The following is a 26382-nucleotide window of genomic DNA, read 5'->3' as shown; positions in this document are numbered from 1 at the left end:
CATATTGTTAACATCCTGTGCTTTCAAATGAACTTGTCTGCCTTATCTATTATGGCAGTCAGGCGACAAAGGGGAGAGATCAAATTACAACTTGTGATTAGACACAAATGAGGTGGAGTTAAACAGAGGCTAAACTCTCTAAATACATACAGGGTGCATTTCTCTATGTTTTCCTTCTGTGCTGTGCAAGAGTTCAGGTCCAGTTTAACCATTTAAGAGGACAAGGCTGGGGTGATGGTATGATTGCTGCCTTTGGCTACACGGATTGGACATTTCTTTCTGTATATCTACAGCTGAGCTTCCTCAATGAACATAAACGATGTCTCAGAGCAGCAATATATACATGTATGTTGGGGGGGGGGGACAGAATGCAGCTGTGCATAACATGCAGGGTTCTATTCTATGCTCGTTTGTGTCTGGAGGGAATCGATTCTGGATGACAGCAGGCCACTCTTGCATGCTCACAACCACTTGTTACTGAAATCCTACAGCTTGCCTCTATAAGCCGACTTGTCAGCACAACAAGTAATCTTCTTGTAAATAAACTAAATGGTATCATCCTGATTTAAAACTTCTTGCTTAAACTAAATAATTGATTTTATAAATTAGCCTTTCTAGGGACGTGTGGAGTAAAGAGCTGTAAAGTAGCAATGCTTTTGGAAATAATGGAATGAATAATGGTCAGTGTTCTCCTCAGAAATTTTCTCCAGCTGGGTGGCATAAAAAGTAGCCGGATGCAAGGGGGGGGGGGGGGGGGGGGGATGCAGGGCCGGCGCAACTCTGCTTACAGCATAGGAGGAGGATGAGGAGGCGAGCTGATGACAGCCGGGTGCTCACCAAAATTAGCCGGGTGGAGCACCCGGCTAAAAGATCCTGGGGAAACCATTGATGGTCCTTAAAGAGAAACTCCAGTGAAAATAATGTTACAAAAAAAAGTGCTTCATTTTTACAATAATTATGTATAAATGATATCGTCAGTGTTTGCCCATTGTAAAATATTTTAAATCCCTGATTTGCATTCTGACATTTATTACATGGTGAAATTTTTACTGTTGGCAGGTGATGTAGCTGCTGCATGCTTTTTTGCCATTTCCCACAATGCAACAAGGTTCACAGACAGGAAACTGCCAGGAGTACCATGGTCCTCAGAGTTTTTCTTGTGGGAGGGGTTTCACCACAATATCAGCCATACAGAGCCTCCTGATGATCAGTTTGTGAAAAGGAATAGATTTCTCATGTAAAAGGGGGTTTCGGCTACTGATTGGGATAAAGTTCAATTCTTCGTCTGAGTTTCTCTTTAAAGGCCTGTATCAACCATGCAATTTTCTCGTCAATTTTTCTGACGACCGGCGAGTGAGTGACGTTTACCGACGTGCCAATAATGACTGTCACAGCAGATCAGATCTTTAAGATACTCAACAACTCCGCGCTAACTATCGCGATTGCTTGACTTCCTGTTCACGCTTGCCGCGTGTCGTTGTGTAATGTTGGGTGACGTCGCGAGCAGGAAGAGGAATCGCCACACGCGCATCGTCAAGGGGATGTCGAAGGACTCATTGGGTGGTGAGTACATAGCTTTAGATTGTAAGCCTTTGGCAGGTTCCTCCCCTCCTTAGTGTGTCCTCGTTGATCTTGCTACCCCAGCAATGACACCCTTCCCATCGATTAACTCAGCCTTGAATTGCTGGGTCTCTGTAAAATCACCAGATCATGCATCTTCAGATTCAGAATCAGATTTATTTCGCTAAGTGTGACGGGTGCCGCACTCAGAATTATTTTTGGTACACATTGGCATTGGACATAGCACATTACATTACATAGAATGGGAAACAGTCATATTTCAAAAAGTAAAAACACAGACAGTATAGAAACAAGCGTGCCGATGTAGGGGCCTATATATCATTGCGAGGTGACCGTGACGCTATGCTCTGAGGGCATGCTGAGTGGGCATGCACTAGTTAAGAAGGAGCACAGCTTGGGGGGAAAAGGAGTTCCTGTGCCTGGAAGTTTTAATTGGAAAAGTTCTATAGCGGCGGCCTGAGCGCATGTGGTTTAAGAAGCGACTGCCGGGGTCTTGTGCAATCCTGTCTGCCCTGGTTCTTAGCCTGGATGCGTGGATGAGGTCCAGTGGTGGCAGTGGAGTCCCGATGATTCTTTCCGCTGCTTTGATCACCCTCTGTAATTTGTATTTGTCGCTTGCGGTGGCACCAGCATACCATACGATGATAGAGGAGCAAAGGATAGGCTCAATAATGGCTGTGTAGAAGCTTTTCATCAGCTCTTGGGGCATACCGAACTTCTTCAGCTGTCTCAGGAAGAACAGCCTTTGCTTATCTTTCTTTTGGCATTTGGTGGCGTTTTTCTCCCCACCTCAAATCTTTGGTGAGGGTTGTGCCCAAGAACCGAACGTTGGTTACTCTGGCCACCTTAGTGCCTTCAATGATTACTGGATTGAGAGGGGGAGGGCGCTTCCTGAAGTCCACAATCAGCTCCACAGTCTTTGCAGCGTTTAGGACAAGCTTGTTGCTCTTACACCAATTGCAGATACGCTCCGGTAGGCGCGTTTGCCCTCACCGCTGATCAGGCCGAGGATAGTGGTGTCATCCGCAAATTTAACCACCTTAACGCAGTCTGAGGTTGAGACGCAACAGTTCGTGTACAGGGAAAACAGGATCGGGGACAGTACACACCCTTGAGGAGCACCGGTGTTAGTGGTTCTCTCCTGGGAGGAGCAGCTGCCGAGTCTTACTAGTTGCTTCCTGTTGGTGAGGAAATCCTTGATCCACCCGCAGAGTGTGTTATTATACCGTTTGGACGGATAACTTTGTACTGTATTGTATAACCGTTGTATGTATTCCTATTTATTGTCCAACACTGCGTAATATGTTGGCGCTTTTATAAATATAATAATAATAATTTGGTAGCTATATAATATTTATATATAATTTTGCCTCTTTTGGTGCAGGATTAGAGATTTCTCCTCTGTTTATGCTCTCTGGCCTATATGCAATTAACTTTTTGGCTTTGTTCACATCTAAAATTGAAATGGCAGACGGCCGGGTTTTGCGACTTTGTGAGTAATGGTTTTCTTCCCCTTCCGGCGCTTACCTGCACGCTACGATTTTGTGTACAGCGCTTTTTAAATAGCTTTTGCAGAGCGATTCTATTTTTTTCACATGCAAGTCAGGAAGTGAACTATTTGACCTGGGCATGAATAAATACAATGGGCTCGATTCACAAAGCGGTGATAACCCAGTTAAAGACTTTAGGCGTGATAACCATTTTTATCATGCCTAAACTCAGTTTAGGCATGATAAGTTTAGGCATGATAAGTTTAGATAAGTTTAGATCGCGCGCGCAAAGCAGCGCCATTAAACTCTATGCAAAGTGCACCAGACTTTGCTAGCGCAAAACTTTTGATCAGCCGTGCACTGCGGTGCTAACCCAGTTGGTGCTTAAACTTATCACGCCTAAAAACTTATCACACCTAAACTTATCACACCTAAACTTATCATGCCTAAACAGAGTTTAGGCGTGATAAAGGGCTTTTCACCAGGGTGCTAACTGTTAGCACCACTTTGTGAATCAGGCCCAATGTATTTATTCTTAAAAGCGTAAACGCAATCACCACACAAAGCGATTTTGTTAGCGTTTTGCGCTTTTCCAATACCTTCCATTGTAGCAAAATCACCCTAAAAATGGTACAGGCAGCGATTTGCTGAGCGGAAAGCTGATGAAACGCTCAGATATGAACTATCCCATAAGGATTTATTGCACAAGCACTTTTAGGGCAATTCTGAAAATCGACGGCGCTTTAAAAAAAAACCGCAAAATGCCCTAGGTGTGATCCAGCCCTTTATCCTGAGTTTTCTCCCTGGAGATCATTTTTTACAGTTGTACTCAGAATTATTCAACCCCCTACTGAAATTGAGTGTTTTGGCCAGTTTGGCATTGATTTTGATCATTTCAATCATCTTGTTTACAATTAAATCAAAGAGGCACTTGTAAGTCAGACAAATATAACATAACATTTATAATGAAATAACCACAAATGTCTTTTCTGTGCTCGCATCATTATCAGTTTTATTCAACCCCCAAGTGACATTCATTCTTAGTACTTAGTACAACATCCTTTTCCAGTTATAACAGCTTTTAACCGATTCAGCGCCGCAGTGCCGAAAATCTCATGCATCCGAGCAATGTTCACCTCCCATTCATTCGCCTATAACTTTATTGCTACTTATCACAATGAATTGATCTATATCTTGTTTTTTTCCGCCACTAATTAGGCTTTCTTTGGGTAGTACATTTTGCTAAGAATTATTTTTTTCTAAATCTATTTTAACAGAAAGATTAAGAAAGCAATGAAAAAAATTCATTATTTCTCAGTTTTTGGCCATTATAGTTTAAAATTAATATACGCTACCGTAATTAAAACTCATGTATTTTATTTGCCCATCTGTCCCGGTTATTACACCATTTAAACGATGTCCCTATCACAATTTATGGCGCCGATATTTTATTTAGAAATAAAGGTGCATTTTTTCAATTTGCGTCCATCACTATTTATAAGCTTTTAATTTTAAATAATATAATAACATATTCTCTTGACATGCATATTTAAAAAGTTCAGACCCTTGGGTAACTATTTATGTTTTTTTTTGTTTTTTTTTATTAAAAAAATGTATGTGGGTAATTTTTGGTATGGGAGGGAAAATTGCTAATTTTAAATGTAAAATAATATTTTTTTTTTATTATTAAAAATGTATGTGGGTGCAGTTTACTATTTGGCCACAGTGAAAAAAGTCCTGGATGCGAACGATCTCGCATCCAGGAACTAAAATGCTGGGGAGAAGTTTCCTGGGGGCAGAAATACCGCGCTCTCTGGATAGAAGGCGTCGGTATTTCTGCGGGGAAGTTAGATCGGTGAATGGGAATTATATTCCCATTCACTGATCGGGGGGCTAGCGGCGGGAGCATGCGGGGGCGCGCCCGATCACGCACACCAGCCGGTGGCAGCAGCAGTGCCTATCTGGACGAGGAAGCTCGTCCAGATAGGCCGAACTGATTAAACATGCAGCATAGCTTGACACAAGGGTCTTGCAGCGGGTATCTTAGCCCATTCTTCATGGGCAAAAGCCTCCAGTTCAGTCACATTCTTAGGCTTGCGCGCTGCAACTGCTTTAAGTCCCACCAGAGGTTCTCAACCGGATTTAAGTCTGGTGACTGCATTGGCCACTCCAAAATGTTTAATCTGCAACCATGCTCTCGTGGACTTGGAGGTATGCTTGGGATCATTGTCCTGTTGAAAGGTCCAATGTCTCCCAAGCCTCAGGTTTGTGATGGACTGCATGACATTTACATCCAATATCTCCTGGTACTGAAGAGAATTCATGGTACCTTGCACACGCTGAAGCTTCCCTGTACCTGCAGAAGCAAAACAGCCCCAAAGTATGACTGACCCCCCACCATGCTTCACAGTAGGCAAAGTGTTCTTTTCTTCAGAGGGCTTGTTCTTCCTCCTCCAAAAATAGCATTGATCCATGGGCCCAAACAGTTTTAATTTTGTTTCATCAGTCCACAGAACACTACCACAAAAGTTTTGGAATAGTGTGGAGCTGCCGTATGTCCTCCCGAAGACCGGCGGCATATGGAGCCGCCGGTCTTCGGGAGGACTCGGCTCCCGAAGACTTCCGAAGTCCCCGCGGCGGGGGAATTGAACAGGGGAGCACCGAGGGCACCCGGTGAGGAGAGGGAAGGCTCATTAGGACCCAAGCCTTCCTTCTCCTTAGGTGAGTATCTGACCTTTTTTTTAGTTACAAATGGATTCCCATTAGCTTTAAAGGGCTTTTATGACAAAGTCCGAAATTATCACCTAGGAGAAAAAGTGCATTTCATATGGGCATCTGTCTCTCTTGCTGCAGGAATAGAGATCTCACCTGCTTATGCTCTCTGTCTCTCTTGCTGCAGGATTAGAGATCTCACCTGTTTATGCTCTCTGTCTCTCCTGCTGCAGGAATAGAGATCTCACCTGTTCATGCTCTCTGTCTCTCTTGCTGCAGGAATAGAGGTCTCACCTGTTCATGCTCTCTGTCTCTCTTGCTGCAGGAATAGAGATCTCACCTGTTCATGCTCTCTGTCTCTCTTGCTGCAGGAATAGAGATCTCACCCGTTTATGCTCTCTGTCTCTCTTGCTGCAGGAATAGAGATCTCACCTGTTTATGCTCTCTGTCTCTCTTGCTGCAGGAATAGAGATCTCACCTGTTTATGCTCTCTGTCTCTCTTGCTGCAGGAATAGAGATCTCACCTGTTTATGCTCTCTGTCTCTCCTGCTGCAGGAATAGAGATCTCACCTGTTTATACTCTCTGTCTCTGTTGCTGCAGGAATAGAGATGTCACCTGTTTATACTCTGTCTCTCTTGCTGCAGGAATAGAGATCTCACCTGTTTATTCTCTCTGTCTCTCTTGCTGCAGGAATAGAGATCTCACCTGTTTATGCTCTCTGTCTCTCTTGCTGCAGGAATAGAGATATCACCTGTTTATGCCCTCTGTCTTTCTTGGTGCAGGGATAGAGATCTCACCTGTTTATGCTCTCTGTCTCTCTTGCTGCAGGAATAGAGATCTCACCTGTTTATGCTCTCTGTCTCTCTTGCTGCAGGAATAGAGATATCACCTGTTTATGCCCTCTGTCTTTCTTGCTGCAGGAATAGAGGTCTCACCTGTTTATGCTCTCTGTCTCTCTTGCTGCAGGAATAGAGATCTCACCTGTTTATGCTCTCTGTCTCTCTTGCTGCAGGAATAGAGATCTTACCCGTTTATGCTCTGTCTCTCTTGCTGCAGGTCTCATCTCTCTGGACGTACCCCCACAGGATGATACTCCTATTACTTGCCGTGGCGCTGGGCCTTGCAGCAGCCTCTCCAACCCGGAGGTCGGAGGATTCAGATGATGTTGCGCTCACTGTGGACCCCTTTATTCCAGACTCCTTTAGCTTTCCAAGGATCGGAGCCAACCTGCAGGAGATGCTGCAGGAGGTGGAGCAGCTGATGGACGACACACAGTCCACACTGCAGAACGCTGTTAAAGAGGTAGGAGGCTCCCTGCTACAAAAGTGTTCACATTATATCATCCTGTCCGCATTTTACTGAACCTTGCAGCCTTCCTGTGACAGCAGTATGCACAGTACAGTGCTATGCTTAGACATGATAACTTTCCTGGGGCCATTACTGGCCTGCAGTTTACTCCCAGCCCCTCATCATCTTGCAGATCGGATGCTGATAACCTACATAAGTCAGTTTCGCAGGTGCCAATAGCAAAGTGTTATTACCAATTTTACGTCGCCATTTTTTCACTGTTTGTTCATTACATATGTGCTCAATAAAAATACATTTATTTCATACATTTTTTTTGAAAAGTAATAATATTTGAAAACATATTTACAACATTTCACTGCACAGCAAAAAGAAGAGGTGGTGGGGAGAAGGAAAATGACCTATTGCACAAATTTACGGATCACCCTCTACTTCTCACCCTCTGTCGGCATATCTCACTTGGATGCCTAGTGCAGGCAACGGAGTTGGCGACAGTAAGAAGTTATACTTTCCTGCTCCGGACAGCTTCTTCTAGTGATGGGTCGTTCGCGAACGAGCTGGCTCTAAGAGCCGGCTCTTTGCTGCGAACGACAATAGCCGGTGCTCAGTTTAAAAAGAGCCGATGCCTTTTAGTCACTCACCAGTGCGCTCTGCTTTGTAATAAAGGGCGCTGAGGCATGCCGGGAGTTGTAGTCCTCCTCCTGTAGCTTGTAGGGGTGTATGGGGCGGAGCAGAGCAGCAGCAGCAGGAGGGATTGCCCCACTCAGAGAAGCAGCCTGGAGTTGTCATGGAGACGGGGCGGGGCTTTTCTTCCGTATCTGAGTGGCTTCTAATGATATTAAATGAAGAGCCGTTTGAGAGCCATACGAGCCGGCTCTTTAATGGGAGCCGAGCCAAAAGAGCCGATTCTCTTAAAAGAGCCGGAATTCACATCACTAGCTTCTTCTCTTCCTCCACCCGTGGCTTTGAACTCTCAGTAGGTCTTCTGCGTCCCGATCCCATGATATGACATGTGATTAGGATGCGGGAGACCATGTCAGCCGTAACAGCAGAGACTCTTCCATCACCCCTTTTCCACCACTTGGTGGCGCTATAACGGCTGACATGGTCTCCTGGATCCCAATCACATGTCATATGTAATCCAGGGATGTCAAACCGATCCTTCAAGGGCCGAGGTCCTCACACATTTTTGACACAGCTCAAATGAATCGATGGGTCTGAATCAGGAAAGGAGTGGCCCATCAGGTACAACACATTCCTCTTTCTCAGTCCATCCTAAACATTGGCATGGATCCGGCCCTCCAGGCAGAGTTCTACACCTGTGATGTATTTGGAACCAAGACGACATGTTGGGAGTACATTGCTGCCGCGGTGGAGGAAGAAGCCGATCCAGCCGTCTGGACAGGTAAAAGCTCCCTGCCGCCCACTCTGCATACCCTGTCCAGCCTGCCAGGCTAGGGAGGGCACACTTCCCCAGCGGGAGAAAAAAATCAGCCCTGCAGCCAAATAAAAAGTTCTACTTGATTTGGAGGCAAAAGGGTTAACAATACAAACTTGGTTGCGCTCACATGTCCACCGACTGTATGAAAAAAATGAATAAAGACGATAGAGTCCAGTAGCTTTGAGTCATATGGCTGGGATTGCATTTCCAATTTGCTGAGATGGAATTTGACATTCTCCTTCTAGTTTCCCCACAAAACCTCACCGCTTCTTTTCTTGGCAGTCGGCTAAATTAGACAGAGAGGAAGGTGTCGGGTGAAAGAAACCTGCGGCCAGCTTTCAATCCAAAACTTTACCGCATGGAAAAAGTCTTTCCATGATACAAACCTTATACAACCTTATACATGATACATTCCTTATATAGTCTTATACAAGGTCCAAAGGAAACAGGTTTTTTTTTATTGATAATTTTATTAAGTTCCATAATAAAAGACAGATTTTTATTTTGAAATGGGTATACGTGAAATGTTCTATATTCATTTTCTAGACAGTTTATATCCATTAGGTGGAGTTTCTGTGCAAAGTGATTGATATGGCCCCTTGTTTCACTACGCTGCTGTGAGATCACATGACTGCTGATCGACTCAGACACGACTGGCGCGTTTCTTTCCCCCCTCCCCCTGTCAGCCAAGTGGGTGTGGCTTTAGAGATCAGCTAATGTGAATATTTTTAGCTTCTTCCAACCTCCAGGATTGTTGATCTAGAAGTGATACAGACTCTGATTAAAGAAAAATCTATTAACCACTTGAGGACCACAGTGTTAAACCCCCCTAAGGACCAGGCCTTTTTTTTTGTAAAATAGGCCACTGCAGCTTTAAGGCCAAGCTGCAGGGCCACACAGTACAGCACACAAGTGATCCCCCACTCCTTTTTCTCCCCACCAACAGAGCTCTCTGTTGGTGGGGTCTGATTCCCCCCAGGTTTGTTTATTTATAATTAATATTTTTGTAATTTTTTTTAATTAAAGCTGTCTTTTTTTTATTTGGTGTGCAGTGGGCACTCCCTCCCTCCCCCCGCCAGCCTATCACTGTGATCGGCTGTCATAGGCTTCAGCCTATGACAGCGGATCACCTCTGAGCTAATGGAGGGGACAGCCATGTCACACGGCTGTCCCCAGTACAGCGCTGCTGTAGATCGCTGCACTGTACCGACAAGCAGGAGATGCGCACGCCCACCAAGCAGGAGATGTGCACGCAGCCTGCGCGCAATCTCCTGCAAAATGCTGCCCCAGGACTTTACGCCGATCGGCGTTAGGCGCTACTGGGGCTGCCGTCGCGGCCACGCCCATCGGCGTGATGCAGTCAGCAAGCAGTTAATAAAATAAAACATTTTCAGATCATGTATTTACAGTATATTACAAGGGTATGGCAAACATTTTCTACTTCATATCTCTTATTCCATAATGCTGCTGAAAGCACAATGGCTATTTTGTTGTTTGATGATTAGTGCAGCTAGTTACTACTCCTGAATGGCAATGCTTTCTTCTTTGTGCAGCTAATTTCTTTTGCAAGAAGAGGTGAGTCACTGGGGTATTACTGGGCTGTACTTTAGAGAAATTACCAAAGTGTACCAATTTTATAATTGTAAAAAGAGGTCACCAAGCTAGGGGACAAGATGGTCTCCTGGGAGGAGTGAGGGTTCTGGATGGGATGGTATTTGGAGATTAATGAGGAAATGTAAGGAAATGACAACTTGTGTAGAGCTTTGTTTGATAGGGTGAGGAGTTTAAAATGGATCTTTGGGTGATTGGCAGCCAATGCAGAAATTGGAAGAGAGGGGCTGCCTCAGAGGAGCAAGAGAAGAGGTGAATGAGGCGGCAGCAGAGTAGTGACTGGAGAGGTGCCAGTCTGGATTTGGCAGACCACAGAGTAGAGTGTTACAGTAGTCAAGATGAGAAATTATTAATTATAGCAAGGGCGTAACAGGGGCTGCAAAGGATGCAGCTGCGGGGAGGGGGGGGGGGAGGGGGGCGCGGAACCGTTCTAAGGCCCACCCAGGGCCGTTTTGAGGGGTAAGGAGGGGGCGCAGCACATGAGGGGGGAGCAATGCAAGCATATAGTGGCGTGGAGGGGGGCCCACTCCCCCTCCCTCACCTTCGGCTTCCCCATCAGCGCTTCCTACTGTAGCAATGGGCAGCAGCAGCGGGCATAGAAAAGGGAACGCAGACACAGACTGATAAACCGGAAGAAGCGTCAGGCACTGATAGAAGCAGAACCTCCGGTGAGTGGAATGCAGAAGTACCGGTATGTGTCTGCATTGCCTTTTCTGTGCCCGCTGCTACTGCCCATTGCTAGAGTAGGAAGCGCTGACGGGGGAGCCGAAGGTGAGGAAGGGGGGAGGGGGGGAGGGGACCTCCTCCCTGCAGCTGTGTGCTTGCATTGCTTCCCCCTCATGCGCTGTGCCCCTGTTTGGATACCTGGGGTGGGGGTAAGGGGGGGCACCCATCCAAAGTTTCAAAGGGGGGCCCGGTGATTTCTGGTCACCCCCCTGGATTATGGCATGTATAAACATGTTAGTAGCCTCTTGGGAAAGGAAGGGCGAATCTTGGAGATTTTTTTGAGATGGAAGTAGCAGGAGGTAGTTAATATGTAGTCAAAAACGACAGTGCAGAGTTACCCCAAGACAGCGAGCTTTATGCATGAATAGTTTTGTGAAGAAAACAAAAACTTAAACACACTGGGTTTTGCAAAATAAAAAGGACAATATCTGATGCCCCAGTTTGTACATTCTTATCCCCTCCTTAGTGACTTGTAGCTGCCTTCTAAATAACCAGATAAAGATTTATGATTTGGTGCATCTGAAGTTGACCTTCTTTTCTTTAGAAAAATGCCATTTTTTTTTTTTTTAAAAAAGGCCGGTTTTACACCCATTTTTGCATTGTGGTGGAACTTTGCAAAAAACGACAGTCATATGACCATGCAGCAGAGTGTGCCAACAACGTCACATGCATAGCTCCGCCCCCTCTCCTCCCCTCCCGGGCTCAGTGACGTACTCCCTGCTGGACAGGAAGTACATCACTGGGATTCCCGTCAGTCTGCACATGTGCGCCATCACGCACATCATGTTGTTCACACATAGTGCATCTCCTATAGACTTCCATTACCCCAGCACTGTGCGTTAAGTGCGGTGAATGCGGTAACGCGCTGTTGCCCCTCGAATGCTTTCGGCTCACCACCACACCTCAATAGGTGTGGAAGTCTCCATAGACGTTCATTGCTTTTGCGGCCTCTTGCGATAAAAACAGTTTAACACAATGCAGAAATTACCTGCAAGTGTAAAAGGGGCCAAAAACAAATCTTTGTAAGCATATTCAATTTTAATTCATGTTCTGGTAAATGTTGGCCTGTGCCTTGGCTTGAAGGCCTTGCTTGGAAAGTGCAGATCTGCAATGTAATGGTGACTTTGTTTCAGATAGAGGCGGAGCAGATGTCCTCAGAGAAAGTGGCCTTAAAGGACCTCCCACCTAATTATCATAATGAGTCCATAACGGAGACTAAAGTCGGGAATGACACCATTATCACCAAGGAGAAGATCGACAAGGTAATTCTAATGATTAACAAGGCAAACCGATCCAGTATCCTCATTGTGTGGGTGATCCTGCCTGGCAGAGGGCATTTTCCATCAATCAATAGGGGTGGACTGTACCATTTCTCATGAAATTGTCTCATTTGATGCTGCGAGCTCTAGAGAGAAGTCAGTCACATGATCCAGAGATCTGCCAGCAATGTGGGAATTTCTTTCCCTGCACACCACAGCTAATCACCTGACCTCTCTCACCCCACCCCTTCTCAGGGGGCAGTTCTGTGCTCACAGAGAAAGGCTGACTAGTCTTCCCTCCTAGCTCCTCCTCAAGTGCATAATAGCCCCCCACCCCGATTCCTGCAGTCCCAGGGGGGCTTGGGGAATCCCGTCTGTTCCTGTACGTAATGCAGAACAGCAGCAGGGGAGCATTATACATAGCCTGCTCTTGATAGGCATGACAGGTCCTCTTCAGTGCATTGCTGTGCACCTTTCAGCTCCGGGTTTCTGCATGTCATGTGATGGGGGTAGAAGTTGCATGGTAATTGGCTGCAGGGTGCGGTGATAAGCCGCACTGAATGGGATTGAAGAGGACCCGTCAGGCCCATGAGAGCAGTTAATATATAATATTCCACTGCCACTGCTGCTCTGCAATACTTACAGGAGTGCCCTCCCCCCTCATTATGGAGGTCAGCTATATATTTGGGGGAGAGTTTGGTTGGCTGCCAACAGATCTCTGCAGGGGTGCTCAGCTTAGTGTAGTTACGCCCAGTGGCATAGCTAAGGAGCTGTGGGCCCCGATGCAAGTTTTACAATGGGGCCCCCCAAGCACTCTATACATAACAATTGATAAGGTGCACCAAAACCTGCCGATGGCAACTACAGTGTCAGAGGTGCAGGAAGGGGATGGGGATCAGTTTGTGAATGATTACCACTATTCAAAGCATCTATAGAAGTGATTATTATGAGCACAGGACCAATAGAAAGCTAATACTGTCAGTTGAGGGAGGGCCCTTTGGGGGCCCCTCTGGCCCAAGGGCCCCGATGCGGTCGCTACCTCTGCACCCCCTATTGCTACGCCCCTGGTTACGCCCTTGCTTCTCATGACTACTTCCTCTGTGTGATGATGGGATGAAGGGAGGACTGGAGTTTGGATACCTCACAGACTGCTGATCAGTTCAGCTAAGCCGGCTGCGTCTGGCACAATTCACACAGGGCATCAGTCCAGTAAGGTATTAACCCTTTAGGTTCCAATTTATTCAGGGTCTTGCAATTGCTCCAGGCCAATTTATTCCTATTTGTTACATTTTCTTGCTAATAATTAGTACTGCTGTAATGTTTACATATGGACACTTGTCACTAGGGGGTAGCGTGAGACAATAACAGAGGACTTCTGCTTTCAGTTTCTATATTTTCTGGTAGCAGAGAGAGATCAAAGCATTCCAAGAATTTACAACACAAAGAGTTCTGCCGACTGAGGTCAAAAGCAGGGCACTTTTCTCAACAGCATGATTCCTTTGAAGCTGCTAACGGGTTAAATTAAGCTGGGATGTGAGCAGGATGTATTGGCTGGACAAGTTGGGGAAAAGCTTTCTGCTAACTGGTAGAAGAAGATTCCACAGCCTCTTACACAACATAATGGTGCCTGATTATGAATATGGGCAAAATAAAACATTTAGCAGACAGAATTCACCCCAACATTATCTGTTTTGTGTCCAGTATCAGCAGCACAATGTCAGTAATTATTATCTGTCTTTAAAACAGATATTCTTTCTATTTTCTGCAGGAAACAGACAACAAGACAGGATCCACATTCATCTCCGACACTGTTGTGTCATCACTGAAAGGCGGAGACAAGAGAGGCCACGTAAGTCCATGTCCCCTTTAAGCTGCAAACGCAACGCAATCGTGGTTGCTGGTGTCAAATTTGAACGCTAAAGTTTTTTTGCCCTTAATTTCCTTTCTTCTTAAAATAAGCTGAACTCTAAGCAATCATATTGGTATAGCCTTCATAAGTATACCACTTATCAACAGAAGACCACTCATTCTTGCAGGGGATTTAGGTGTCTCAAGCCTGGTCTTGGACACACCCTTGTAGGCCTATGGAGCGAAGTAGAGTGTGATGACATCACCACATCCTACTCCTCCTCCCCATGTCCTGCTGAGATGGACTCATACTGGCCGCACCCTAAGATTCTCATTGGTACAGTGGTGTGCAAATAAATGGAAGTGAATTCAATATATTTTTTTTATGTTGCAATTTTTGATTATGGTACAATCAAAAACAAAACTTAGGCAGGGGGTTTCACTGGCCAGAAAATCTCTTGTGAGCAATTAAAACGTAACTTTTATAATACAATATTTGAAATAAATAGGTATGTTGACATTGGTATTAAAACATCCATAGGTTGGTGTATAAGTACAATGTGCAGACTAGCGCATGTTTTGTGGCTTATGAAAAGCCGCTTCATCAGATGCATTATGTTGCAGTTCAACATACATGACAATGGAGATTAAAGGGAACCAAGCAAAACTTTTTTTATCCCTGGTTTCTAATAGCTCTATAGGAGCTGCCATGCCCCCCTCCCCTTCTAGGTGTCCATTATTTATTCATGGGAAGGTATGAAGATAGCATCCGTGGCTTCTGTAAACTCTTTGAAGCATAGTGTCCCTACTGCGGTTTTGTTTTTTGATTGTACTGCATCATATTTCAGGGGTGGCCTTCTAGATATACTCTTTATCGGTGGTGTAAATGTATTGATTATGTTATGGAATTTGCAGTCTAAAGAGTTCAGCTTGCAGCAGTTCTCAGCAGCTTTTGTGTGCCAGTCGCTGAGGTTTTCTTAATCTCTTGTTTTTTTTTATTTTTTTTATTGTCTGAAATTCTATTTTATTCCCTGATTTCTGCTCGTCTTCAGGAACTCTGATTTGTATATCTATATCTACCCTCCCCTTTCTGCTTTACACTGACCAATGAGCTCACTGCAGTTGGCGGATGAACTACTCTGGTTGGGGGATGAAAAGAGGGGCAGGTAAGAATTCCAAGTCAGGAGTTCAGGCCGCTATTCAGGGTAAGCCTGAGGTTTGGGAAAGCTGTCTGTTCAGGCCTCTATTCAGGGTAAGCCTGAGGTTTGGGAAAACAGTCTGTTCAGGCCTCTATTCAGGGTAAGCCTGAGGTTTGGGAAAGCTGTCCCTTCAGGCCGCTATTCAGGGTAAGCCTGAGGTTTGGGAAAGCTGTCCCTTCAGGCCTCTGTTTTCCCAAACCTCAGGCTTACCCTGAATAGAGGCCTGAAGGGACAGCTTTCCCAAACCTCAGGCTTACCCTGAATAGCGGCCTGAAGGGACAGCTTTCCCAAACCTCAGGCTTACCCTGAATAGTCTGTTCAGGCCTCTATTCAGGGTAAGCCTGAGGTTTGGGAAAGCTGTCCCTTCAGGCCGCTATTCAGGGTAAGCCTGAGGTTTGGTAAAGCTGTCCCTTCAGGCCGCTATTCAGGGTAAGCCTGAGGTTTGGGAAAGATGTCTGTTCAGGCCGCTATTCAGGGTAAGCCTGAGGTTTGGGAAAGCTGTCCCTTCAGGCCGCTATTCAGGGTAAGCCTGAGGTTTGGGAAAGCTGTCCCTTCAGGCTGCTATTCAGGGTAAGCCTGAGGTTTGGGAAAGCTATCCGTCCAAACCGCAAAGGGTCTATAATACAATAGAAGTATTCCCAGGCACATTCTGGTAGCTGCACTTTAGCATAACTGAACCTGATTCAATAAATCTTTCTTCTGATTTTTCTCATGAGAGTTATTTTTGCACTTTTTCAGTAAAATACATTTCACCCCCTGCAATCTACCGTATTTTTCGGACTATAGGACACTTCTTAGCATAAGACGCACCCAGGTCTAGAGGACAAACATTAGGGGAAAAATATATATACTGAACCTGGTGCATCCATGGGGAAGGGGCACCTTGTAGATTATATCCCTTTTGTACCTCTTGTCTCCCTGTCCTTCTCTGTCCCCCCTTTGTCCGCCTCTGTTCTCCTCTATGCCCCTTGTGTCCTCTGTTTGTCCCTGTGTCCTCCTCTGCATGGGCACAGTACAGGGAGTCCCCGACATGTCGGCGGGTTGGTGGAGGTTCGTATTGGCATGCGTTCACAAGTCAGGAACTCCCTGCATTTGGACTATAAGTCGTAGTGACTAAAACCGACACACACACACACACACACACACACACACACACACACACACACACACACACACACACACACACACACACACACACACACACACACACACACACACACACACACACACACACACACACACACACACACACACACACACACACACACACACACACACACACACACACACACACACACACACATCCATCCACTTTTGGGGGGGAATGGGAATCTGATAGTCCCCAAAAAATTGTAAATAGTACCCAAAGTTGTCCTAATTGAATTCAGGTTTGATATTAGATTACTTATTAGTCCTCTAAGTGATGAAAGGGTGTTTTGGAGATGAGATCAGGAAAGAATCCCCAACAGAAAACTCAGGAAAAAAAATCGTATTCAATCAGGACCAGCGACACTTTATAATTTACGCTGAGCATTTCAGCAGGTTTGCTTTAAGTAAAACCTGTTGTAAGAAACATATGGAGGCTGCCGTTGCCGTTCTTCGAACAGATAATGCTTTTTCCCTGGCTGTTTTCATTTTAGGGTATATAGTCCGAGACAGTTATCCCTTTGCACACTCACATGCAAATGTTCATACAAATGCATTCACAGAAATCAATCATCCAGGAACCATTGCTCTCCCTACAGCTAAGTGAGAAAGCTGGGGTCAGTGGCGTAGCTAAGGAGCTACGGGCCCCGATGCAAGTTTTACAATGGGGCCCCCCAAGCACTCTATACATAACAATTGATACGGCGGGACAAAACCTGCCAATGGCAACCACAGTGTTAGAGGTGCAAGAAGGGAATGGGGAACAGTTTGTTAGTGATTACCACTATTCAAAGTATCTATACAAGTGATTATTATGAGCACAGGACCAATAGAGAGCTAAAACTGCAACTGAGGAAGGGCTCCTCCGGGCCCCTCTAGCCCAAGGGCCCCGATGCGATTGCTACCTCTGCACCCCCTATTGCTACGCCCCTGGCTGGGGTCCTTAGTGGAAAAGAATGCATTCTCTTGCGTAGTCACCTACACCGGGCAGAGGTACCCCAGTATTTGTAGGTGTCTTAATTCTGGCCCTGTAACATGCATAGTGCAGACAAGCAAACCTTAATTGCAACAAACCTATCTAAAGATTAGGAGCTTACATCCTGACGTCCTCTCCTGGGACAGATAGTGCATCAGACCAAGGGAGATAACAAAAAAAATAATAAGAAAAAATGTGTGTGTGTGTGTGTGATTATAGTCCCACGCTGGTGCTAAAGGCAGAATTTTAAGAAGAGACAGAGGTCATATCATGGTCATATTATGATTGTGGCCCCCATGACTCCTGCCTACCCATAACAGGTGTGACCACAACAACTTTCCCTCAAGACAGAGAGCCCAATCGGCAGAAGCGTATCTAGAGGGGTGCAGGCATGGCCCATGCCATGGGCGCCACAGCACCTTGCACTCTATGTCTGCTCTTTCATGCTCCACCACCATTCTGAGGGATGCCGATTGTTACTTATACTTGGGGGGCTAACTCTAGCAACCTATAATGGGGGGCTACTTCTATGGAGGAGGAGGAGAGCACCTCTGGCTACCTATACTGGGGTGGACAGCACTGGATATCCATACTGGAGGGATACCACCAGTATTGATATGGGGCACAAATAGATATGGGGTGCAATTTCAGTGTTTGCCATAGGCGCTATATCACCCAGATACACCCCTGCCCATCAGAGGTGGAGGAGTCCAAACCTGGGGCCCCAGAAGGTTACGCCTCCACTTTTAGCAGTCTCTTCTATCCCAGATATGTCCCAAGCGAGGGTTTGCTGACCTGTCAGTTATTGTGAAGTTAGCTGGTAGAGTTGGGTTGTGCCACTATAAGCCAGTATTTTAATGGCTGTCCTTTTACTTGATATGTAGATGAGTGATCTACTGTTTGCTGAAGGATCAGCACTGATCTGTGTCTACACGTCTTATCATGGGAAAGGCCATTCTCTTCCTCTGTAAATGCAGCCTAAAGGTTACAATGTTACTGAGTCTATCAAACCCATAATCACCCATGACATCTGCAAATTGCAGCATGCCCTAACAACCGCTATCATTCCAGGCTTCATTTATACTTTTTATGCCCTCAGGCCAACGTTCCTGTAGCCCTCCTTTAACCAGTTATCCGCTGAGGGGTTTTTCCCCTTCTGTACCAGAGCGATTTTCACCTTTCAGCACTCATCCCTTTCATTTGCCAATAACTTTATCACTACTTATCACAAGAGAATCCTCTATATCTTGTTTTTTCACCTCCAATTAGGCTTTCTTGGGGTGGTATGTTTTGCTAAGAATTATTTTGTTCTTAATGCATTTTAATAAATCATTATTTCTCAGTTTTCGGCCATTATAGTTTCAAAATAAAACGTGCTACTGTGAATAAAAGCCACACATTTTATTTGCCCTGGTTATTAGAACGTTTAAATTATATCCCTAGTATAATGTATGGCGACATATTTTATTTGGAAATAAAGGTGTATTCAGCTTTGCGTCCATCACTAATTAGAAGCCATTACGTGCAAAAATAAATGTAGTATACCCTCATGACCTACTTATTAAAAAAAATTGAGTCCCCTAAGTAACTATTTGTCTTTTTTTATGTCTTTTTTTTATATACAAATATTTTATTTTGGTAACTATGGGAGAGCGGGGGAGGTAAGTTAATGTGTTAGGGTGTAATTTACTATTTGTCCACTAGATGTCCAACCCAGTTTATTCGTCCTGTGTATGGTGGAGGAAGTAATGAGTGTATGTTTTACTTTCACTTTACTCAATGACTACCGACATCTCATTGATGCCGGTGATCATTGACCACAAGGACTTAGATCGGTTCGCTGATCTGTCTACTAATGCGTGGCAATGAGAACGCACTCGGGAGCATGCGCGGGAGTGCGCTCAGCAGCGACACGGTGAGAGACGTGTATCTACGTCCCTGGGACTTTAGATGAAGTCTGCCAGGGCGTAAATATACTTCACACAGTGCAGTAACTAGTTAATGTGCAGCAGACCCCTCCCCCTTCCATTACATTTGCAGCCTTCTCTTCCATGTGTAACATCCATGTACAGCAGCCTCCTCACTTATGTATAACATCCATGTACGGTAGCCCGCTCTACCATTTGTATCATCCATGTACAGCATCCCCTCTGCATTAAACCATTTAAAAACAGTTTAAAGAGAAAAGGCAGCTTACCCCAAAGAAGTCCCCAACAGCAAATTAGCTGAAGTAAACAATAATTGTTAGGAACACTAAAGACAATGAGTTTCGCTGGCTAGATCCTGCTTCCTCAGGTCAACAATGAGCGCCATATCACAGTATTTGGCACTTCTGGTCAGCTGGTAAATGATGGGATCGCAGTTGGCCATCATTGTTATTACCAGGCATGGTCGGAAGAGCCAATTTCCGATTCCGTGGTAATTCCGCATACCGCCACTACCGAAATTCCGCTACCGTTTCATTCCGACTGAATTCCTGAGCTGTTCTGCGGAATTCCGATTTATACGGAATTCCGTCAGAAAATGTTTAAAATCTCTCTCTCTCTCCTCCTATCCATCCATCCATCAATCCATCCTCTTATATCATCCAGTAGGGAATTGCAGATTTTCAAAACAGCTTATATACCATAGCTGGGATTTGAACCCAGGACACAGTGTGTAGTAGCTATCTGTCTTAACCTCTAGACCATGAACCACACTACATGGTAAAGCTGTCCTAGCATAAACCATACTACCATTATAATCAATTCAATAGAAAAAGTAGCATGATTAAGGATTGGTACTTTTTGAAAAGCATGCTTATATACCATAGCTGGGATTTGAACCCAGTATGCAGTGTGTAGTAGCTAGTAGGTGTCTGTCTTAACCTCTAGACCATGAACCACACTACATGGTAAAGCTGTCCTAGCATAAACCATACTACCATTATTATCAATTCAATAGAAAAAGTAGCATGATTAAGGATTGGTACTTTTTGAAAAGCATGCTTATATACCATAGCTGGGATTTAAACCCAGTATGCAGTGTGTAATAGGTATCTGTCTTACCCTCTAGACCATGAACCACACTACATGGTAGTAGGTATCTGTCTTACCCCCTAGACCATCAACCACACTCAGGGCCGGGCCGAGGCAGAGGCTGGAGAGGCTCCAGCCTCAGGGTGCAGTGTAGGAGGGGGTGCACAATTCATTCAGCTGTCATTCCCAATTGTGTTTGAAGCAGAAAGAAATAAGAAAAGGTGATACATGGCAGCGACTGCAAGCCAGATAAGTAGCGATTAAGGTGTTGGGGGGGTTGGGGGCCCTGGGGCACCTCTTAGTGTAATAGCAATCAGTGTGTGATGGCTGGGGTGGGAGGGATGGGGGGGGCGCACTTTGCTGTCTCAGCCTTGGGTGCTGAAGGACCTTGTCCCACCTCTACATGCTAAAGCTGGCCTAGCATGTACCGTACTACCATTATGATCAATTCAATAGATATGCTATGGTATATAAGCATGCTTTTCAAAAAGTACCAATCCTTAATCATGCTACTTTTTGTATTGAATTGATCATAATGGTACTAGTATGGTTTATGCTAGGACAGCTTTACCATGTAGTGTGGTTCATGGTCTAGAGGTTAAGACAGATACCTACTAGCTACTACACACTGCATCATGGGTTCAAATCCCAGCTATGGTATATAAGCATGCTTTTCAAAAAGTACCAATCCTTAATCATGCTACTTTTTCTATTGAATTGATTATAATGGTAGTATGGTTTATGCTCGGACAGCTTTACCATGTAGTGTGGTTCATGGTCTAGAGGTTAAGACAGATACCTACTACACACTGCATACTGGGTTCAAATCCCAGCTATGGTATATAAGCATGCTTTTCAAAAAGTACCAATCCTTAATCATGCTACTTTTTCTATTGAATTGATTATAATGGTAGTATGGTTTATGCTAGGACAGCTTTACCATGTAGTGTGGTTCATGGTCTAGAGGTTAAGACAGACACCTACTAGCTACTACACACTGCATACTGGGTTCAAATCCCAGCTATGGTATATAAGCATGCTTTTCAAAAAGTACCAATCCTTAATCATGCTACTTTTTCTATTGAATTGATCATAATGGTAGTATGGTTTATGCTAGGACAGCTTTACCATGTAGTGTGGTTCATGGTCTAGAGGTTAAGACAGATAGCTACTACACACTGTGTCCTGGGTTCAAATCCCAGCTATGGTATATAAGCATGCTTTTCAAAAAGTACCAATCCTTAATCATGCTACTTTTTCTATTGCATTGATCATAATGGTAGTATGGTTTATGCTAGGACAGCTTTACCATGTAGTGTGGTTCATGGTCTAGAGGTTAAGACAGACACCTACTAGCTACTACACACTGCATACTGGGTTCAAATCCCAGCTATGGTATATAAGCATGCTTTTCAAAAAGTACCAATCCTTAATCATGCTACTTTTTCTATTGAATTGATCATAATGGTAGTATGGTTTATGCTAGGACAGCTTTACCATGTAGTGTGGTTCATGGTCTAGAGGTTAAGACAGATACCTACTACACACTGCATCTTGGGTTCAAATCCCAGCTATGGTATATAAGCTGTTTTGAAAATCTGCAATTCCCTACTGGATGGATGGATGGATGGATGGATGGATGGAGGAGGAGGAGGAGGAGGAGGAGGAGGAGGAGGAGGAGGAGGAGGAGGAGGAGGAGGAGGAGGAGGAGGAGGAGGAGGAGGAGGAGGAGGAGGAGGAGGAGGAGGAGGAGGAGGAGGAGGAGGAGGAGGAGGAGGAGGAGGAGGAGGAGGAAGTTTTGATGTTGTTCCGGAAAATTCCGTTTGAGATATATAGAAATTCCGTTCCGACTAACAAAATCGGAATTATTAATTCCGACCGGAATCACGGAATTAATAATTCCGCGGAATTTTCCGACCATGCCTGGTTATTACAAGGAATACTCTCCAATTTTCCTATCATACTAATTATCCTTACCTGTCAGGAGGAAGCTGGGGGCCAGAAAATCACTGAACAATTAACACAGTTGCTGGTCAAATGGATCAGCTGCTAGAAGCTTTGATTTGCTAATCCCAACCTCTGCTTCCTATGTGGGGATAATGGTCATTTCAGGAGATCTTTTTATTAATCACTAACATTAATTACAATCATACTCTTAGGATTATGTGGACTGTCAGGAAATCGCATATCAACTTATGATTCAATCTTTAAAGAACAACTAAAGGGGGGGGGGGGGGGGTATATGTAGGCTGCCATAATTATTTCCTTTTAAACAATACCATTTGCCTGGCTGTCCTGCTACTGCCTATTGCTAATCCAGCCAGTCTTCAGTCAAAATCCTGGGATCAGCATATGCTTGTTCAGGGTCTATGGCTAAAAGTATTAGAGGCAGAGGATCAGCAGGACAGCCAGGCAACTGGTATTGCTTAAAAGGGACCCTGAGCAGTGGACAAAAATCAAAATTACGACTTACCTGGGGCTTCCTCCAGCCCCCTGCAGCCCGCGAGGTCCTCTGGCATCTTCCTGGCCTCTTTTGTGGTCCCGATGTCTAGTCTAAGAATCCGGCGACTTCCAAGCAAGTTGCCCATGCGCGTTCCCCAAGTGTGCCTGCTGTGTCATCACGTCGCCAGCCTCCTGCGCATGCACGGTTCTCTAAACACTGTATCGTGCATGTGCAGGAGGCTAACGGCACCCGACGTGATGACGCGGGGGGGGGGGGGGAGCTTCGGGAGCAAGCAGGGGCGACTTGCTTGGAAATCGCCGGATTACCGGACCAGACAGCGGGACCACAAAAGAGGCCGGGAAGATGCCTGGGGACCTCACGGGCTATGGGGGGCTGGAGAATGCCCCAGGTAAGTCCAGATTTTAGTCTACTGCTCACAGGGTCCCTTTAAAAGGAAATAAATATGGCAACCGCTATATGCCTCTCATTTCAGGTGCGCGTTAACCACAAATTAGACAACTTAAACTACAAGTAAATTTCTCTATATTTTTAGAAGTTTAAACTAACTTGCATATTTGATGTCTCCTTGGCCTGGCTGGCATTGCTTGGGCTGTACTGGTACACTTGGAAAGTTGCTTGGGCACAGTTGGTGTCTTGTTGTTGCTTTTATACTGTATGAATTAGATCAGATCAAGCAAGAAGTTTTAAATTAGGATGATACCATTTATTGGCTAACTAAAAATGAATAAGAATAAGCAAGCTTTCGGCCTTGCAGCCTTTGTTGGGCTTATATCCTGTTAGTTTGCAGTCCGGTGGTACAGACAGCTTTATATATGCAACATCAAAAGGGAAAACAGATTTTTTTCAAGCATAAATACATGTCATTAAGATGCCTTAATTGAAACAGAACATCTAAATGGGGTGAGAGGTTGTTAGCTGAGATAAGGATCCTTGTTTACTCCATGCTCACAGACCTGGGAGTTGGACTGACACAGAGGTATCGTAAATTCTGAGTTCACAAGTTCAGCTATATACGCTGAGAAAGAGTTCAAATATCATCAGCCTCATACCAATATAAAAAGTGTTTGTCCTTATTCAAGCCCTTGTCCACAGCTTTGAACCAATTTATAAATTTTGTTTCTGCTATTAATCGATCATTTGACGTTTTGAAGCCACCCTTCAGGGCAGTGACACGAAGATCATACATGCTGTGTCCGTTGGACCGAAAGTGTGTAGCAACTGGCAGTTCAGATTTGGTAGAGACACTGTAACATCAAAAATATCCCCTGGGGGGTACTCGCGAGACCCCTGAGGGATGGAGGACGGCGTGGGAAGCCTCATTAGGATCCTGAGGCTTCCCCCACCCGAGGTGAGTACCCCCCAGGGGACGTTTTGACGTTACAGATTCTCTTTAATAGTGTGCCTGTGTCCATTCATACGTTTGCGCAGAGTTTGTCCAGTTTCTCCCACGTAGATCAGATCAGTTTGTGAGTTCTGTCAGATATTTGGATACTTTGTACAGTTGTTGGTTTGGGGTCTGCTCCTGTGGGTCTAAAGCAGTATGCTGCCTGCTATCTATCAGTTTGGCGGTGCTGCTTCTGGTCGGTGTTGGGGTTTGTCTGATTATTGGATATCATATACCTCATCACGCTTCTGGCGAGCTTTGGGTACAACTGGCTCCTCTTATGACTTTTTGGTTGCTTTTTTGTTATTGGTATAGAATATGTTCTGTAACCTATTCATTGCTTGTAAAAGATGCGCTTGCCTTCTTGCAAAGCCACGCCTGCTGCTTTGCCTAACCCCGCCCTTAAAATTAGAGCTTTGTTAATTTTTTTTTTGTTCATCAAAAATTCCAGAAGTGGCTACCTGAACCTGTCATTATTTTTATCCACAGCTGTTCCGCCAACACATGAATGTCGTTGCGATGCCAGGCTTGGCTCAGACCTCGTTAAGGCTTAATAATTTTAAAAGAAATTGATAGAGGTGTGCAGTGCATGCTGGGAGAAATAAATGCTGTTGAACGAACAATGCATGCATGAGTAACCAAATCTGTTAACCCCGCCTAACCTCACCTGACCCCGCCTAACCACACCTAACCCCGCCTACAGAAGCCAAAAGGGCGGAAATTGAGGAAAAAGTTTCAAAGTATTTCAATAAAGCAAACAATTCATTCAGTTATGTGTCTTCCTTTGTCTCTTGTTTGTGAATGACATTGGGGCCTCATCCTGATTATTATTTATAATTATGATTACATTATGGTTCAACTTCATTCACAGATTAATTATTATTATTATTTTAAGTTTATATTGCTGGTCAGATCAGGGCAGTGTTTAGCACTAGGCAGCCTAGGCAAAAGTTTAGACAAACCTGTGTGCATCGAGGCGGCTGTGACGGGTCCATGAACCATCCTGGGACTGCCCGTCCAGCCTGCCCTACCAGCTCTATAGTCTGGGGGGGTGGTGACACTAGTATGGGCAGGGGAAAGGGAGGAGTAGTGACAGCTCGGCTAGTCAGGGAATGGGTCAGCCGTCATACTTTGGGTGGACCCCACACTCGTGTCAGGACGTGCGGATCCAGCAGTGGGCAGGGTTTAGGACACCAGAACTTCTGTGCCTACACTGTCCCGAGGTATAAATCCGGTCCTAATAATATGAACCGCCTTAGCAGTAATCCCAAGTCAGGCTCGGGATGGAAATTGACAACTCAGAGCAGTAATCCCGTGCCTGAGTGAGTTATATGCAGGAGCTGCTGCAGATCTCTCTGTAGTGTGTTTTTTTCCTTGTTTTTAGGATGTGAAAGCTTGTGAAAAAATTGCACGGCTTTTGGACCCTAAATCTGGAAATAATCATAACACCAGGGAAGTTAAAGTCCATATCCATTTTGTAAAGCTCTTATTTATTTGTTGGCGCGTCCAGAATGTGCTGATATCGGTGCCGCAACATGGCCAGCAATCAATCGTTTTGATAGATTTTCAAGCAAAATCAGTCTAAGGATTGATCGAGCATGCTAGAAAACTTGGTCGCAAGTGCTCTATCGGGTGTGCAGGGGTAATGGTGTTTAATTACCCAAGGATTGATGGGCCTGACGGACTCCCAGAGGCGTAGCTAGGGTTTTCAGTGCCCGGGGAGAAAGACAGTTTTTGCGACCTCCTGTGGACAGTCCTGCAAAATAGTGTGGCCACACAACAGAATGTGGGCGTGGTCATGGGCTGAGCCAAATGTACAAATGCTGTTTAGATAGCCAGATGTGACCCCTTCTTCCTATAGATAGCTAGATGAGCCCCCTTATTTCCAGATTTATTTGTGGCTGGATAGTGTACTGGTTAAGGGCTCTGCATCTGATGCAGGAGACATGGGTTTAAATGTCGGCTCCTCCTGTTCAGTATGCCAGCACTTAATCAGTAGGAGAACTTGGGCAAGTTTACCTAACACTGCTACTGCCTATCCCAGTGGCTGCAGCTCTGGCGCTTTGAGTCCGCCAGGAGAAAAGCGTGATATAAATGTTCTGTGTTGTTGTTGTATACTTACAGATAGCTAGATCTACCCCCCCTATAGTTAGCCAGATGTGCTCCCCTCTCCCTATAGATAGCCAGATGTGCTCTCTTCCCTCTATAGATAGCTAGATAAA

At 45.0% G+C, this 26382-nt stretch overlaps 1 protein-coding gene across 1 annotated transcript in view; it reads left to right on the top strand.

Annotated features, from left to right (window-relative positions):
- The window catches only part of DKK3 (dickkopf WNT signaling pathway inhibitor 3), a 106776-nt gene that overhangs the window by 20778 nt on the left and 59616 nt on the right, over nucleotides 1-26382 (top strand). The window contains exons 2-4 of the mRNA XM_068261692.1: nucleotides 6841-7086; nucleotides 12001-12129; nucleotides 13895-13975. Of these exons, the coding sequence (XP_068117793.1) occupies nucleotides 6871-7086; nucleotides 12001-12129; nucleotides 13895-13975 (426 nt within the window). The 5' untranslated portion in view covers nucleotides 6841-6870. The remainder of the gene's footprint in view (nucleotides 1-6840; nucleotides 7087-12000; nucleotides 12130-13894; nucleotides 13976-26382) is intronic.

The sequence above is a fragment of the Hyperolius riggenbachi genome, chromosome 11 (genome assembly GCF_040937935.1).
Source record: "Hyperolius riggenbachi isolate aHypRig1 chromosome 11, aHypRig1.pri, whole genome shotgun sequence".
Classification (NCBI taxonomy): domain Eukaryota; kingdom Metazoa; phylum Chordata; class Amphibia; order Anura; family Hyperoliidae; genus Hyperolius; species Hyperolius riggenbachi.
This window is presented reverse-complemented; position numbering and strand designations above follow the sequence as displayed.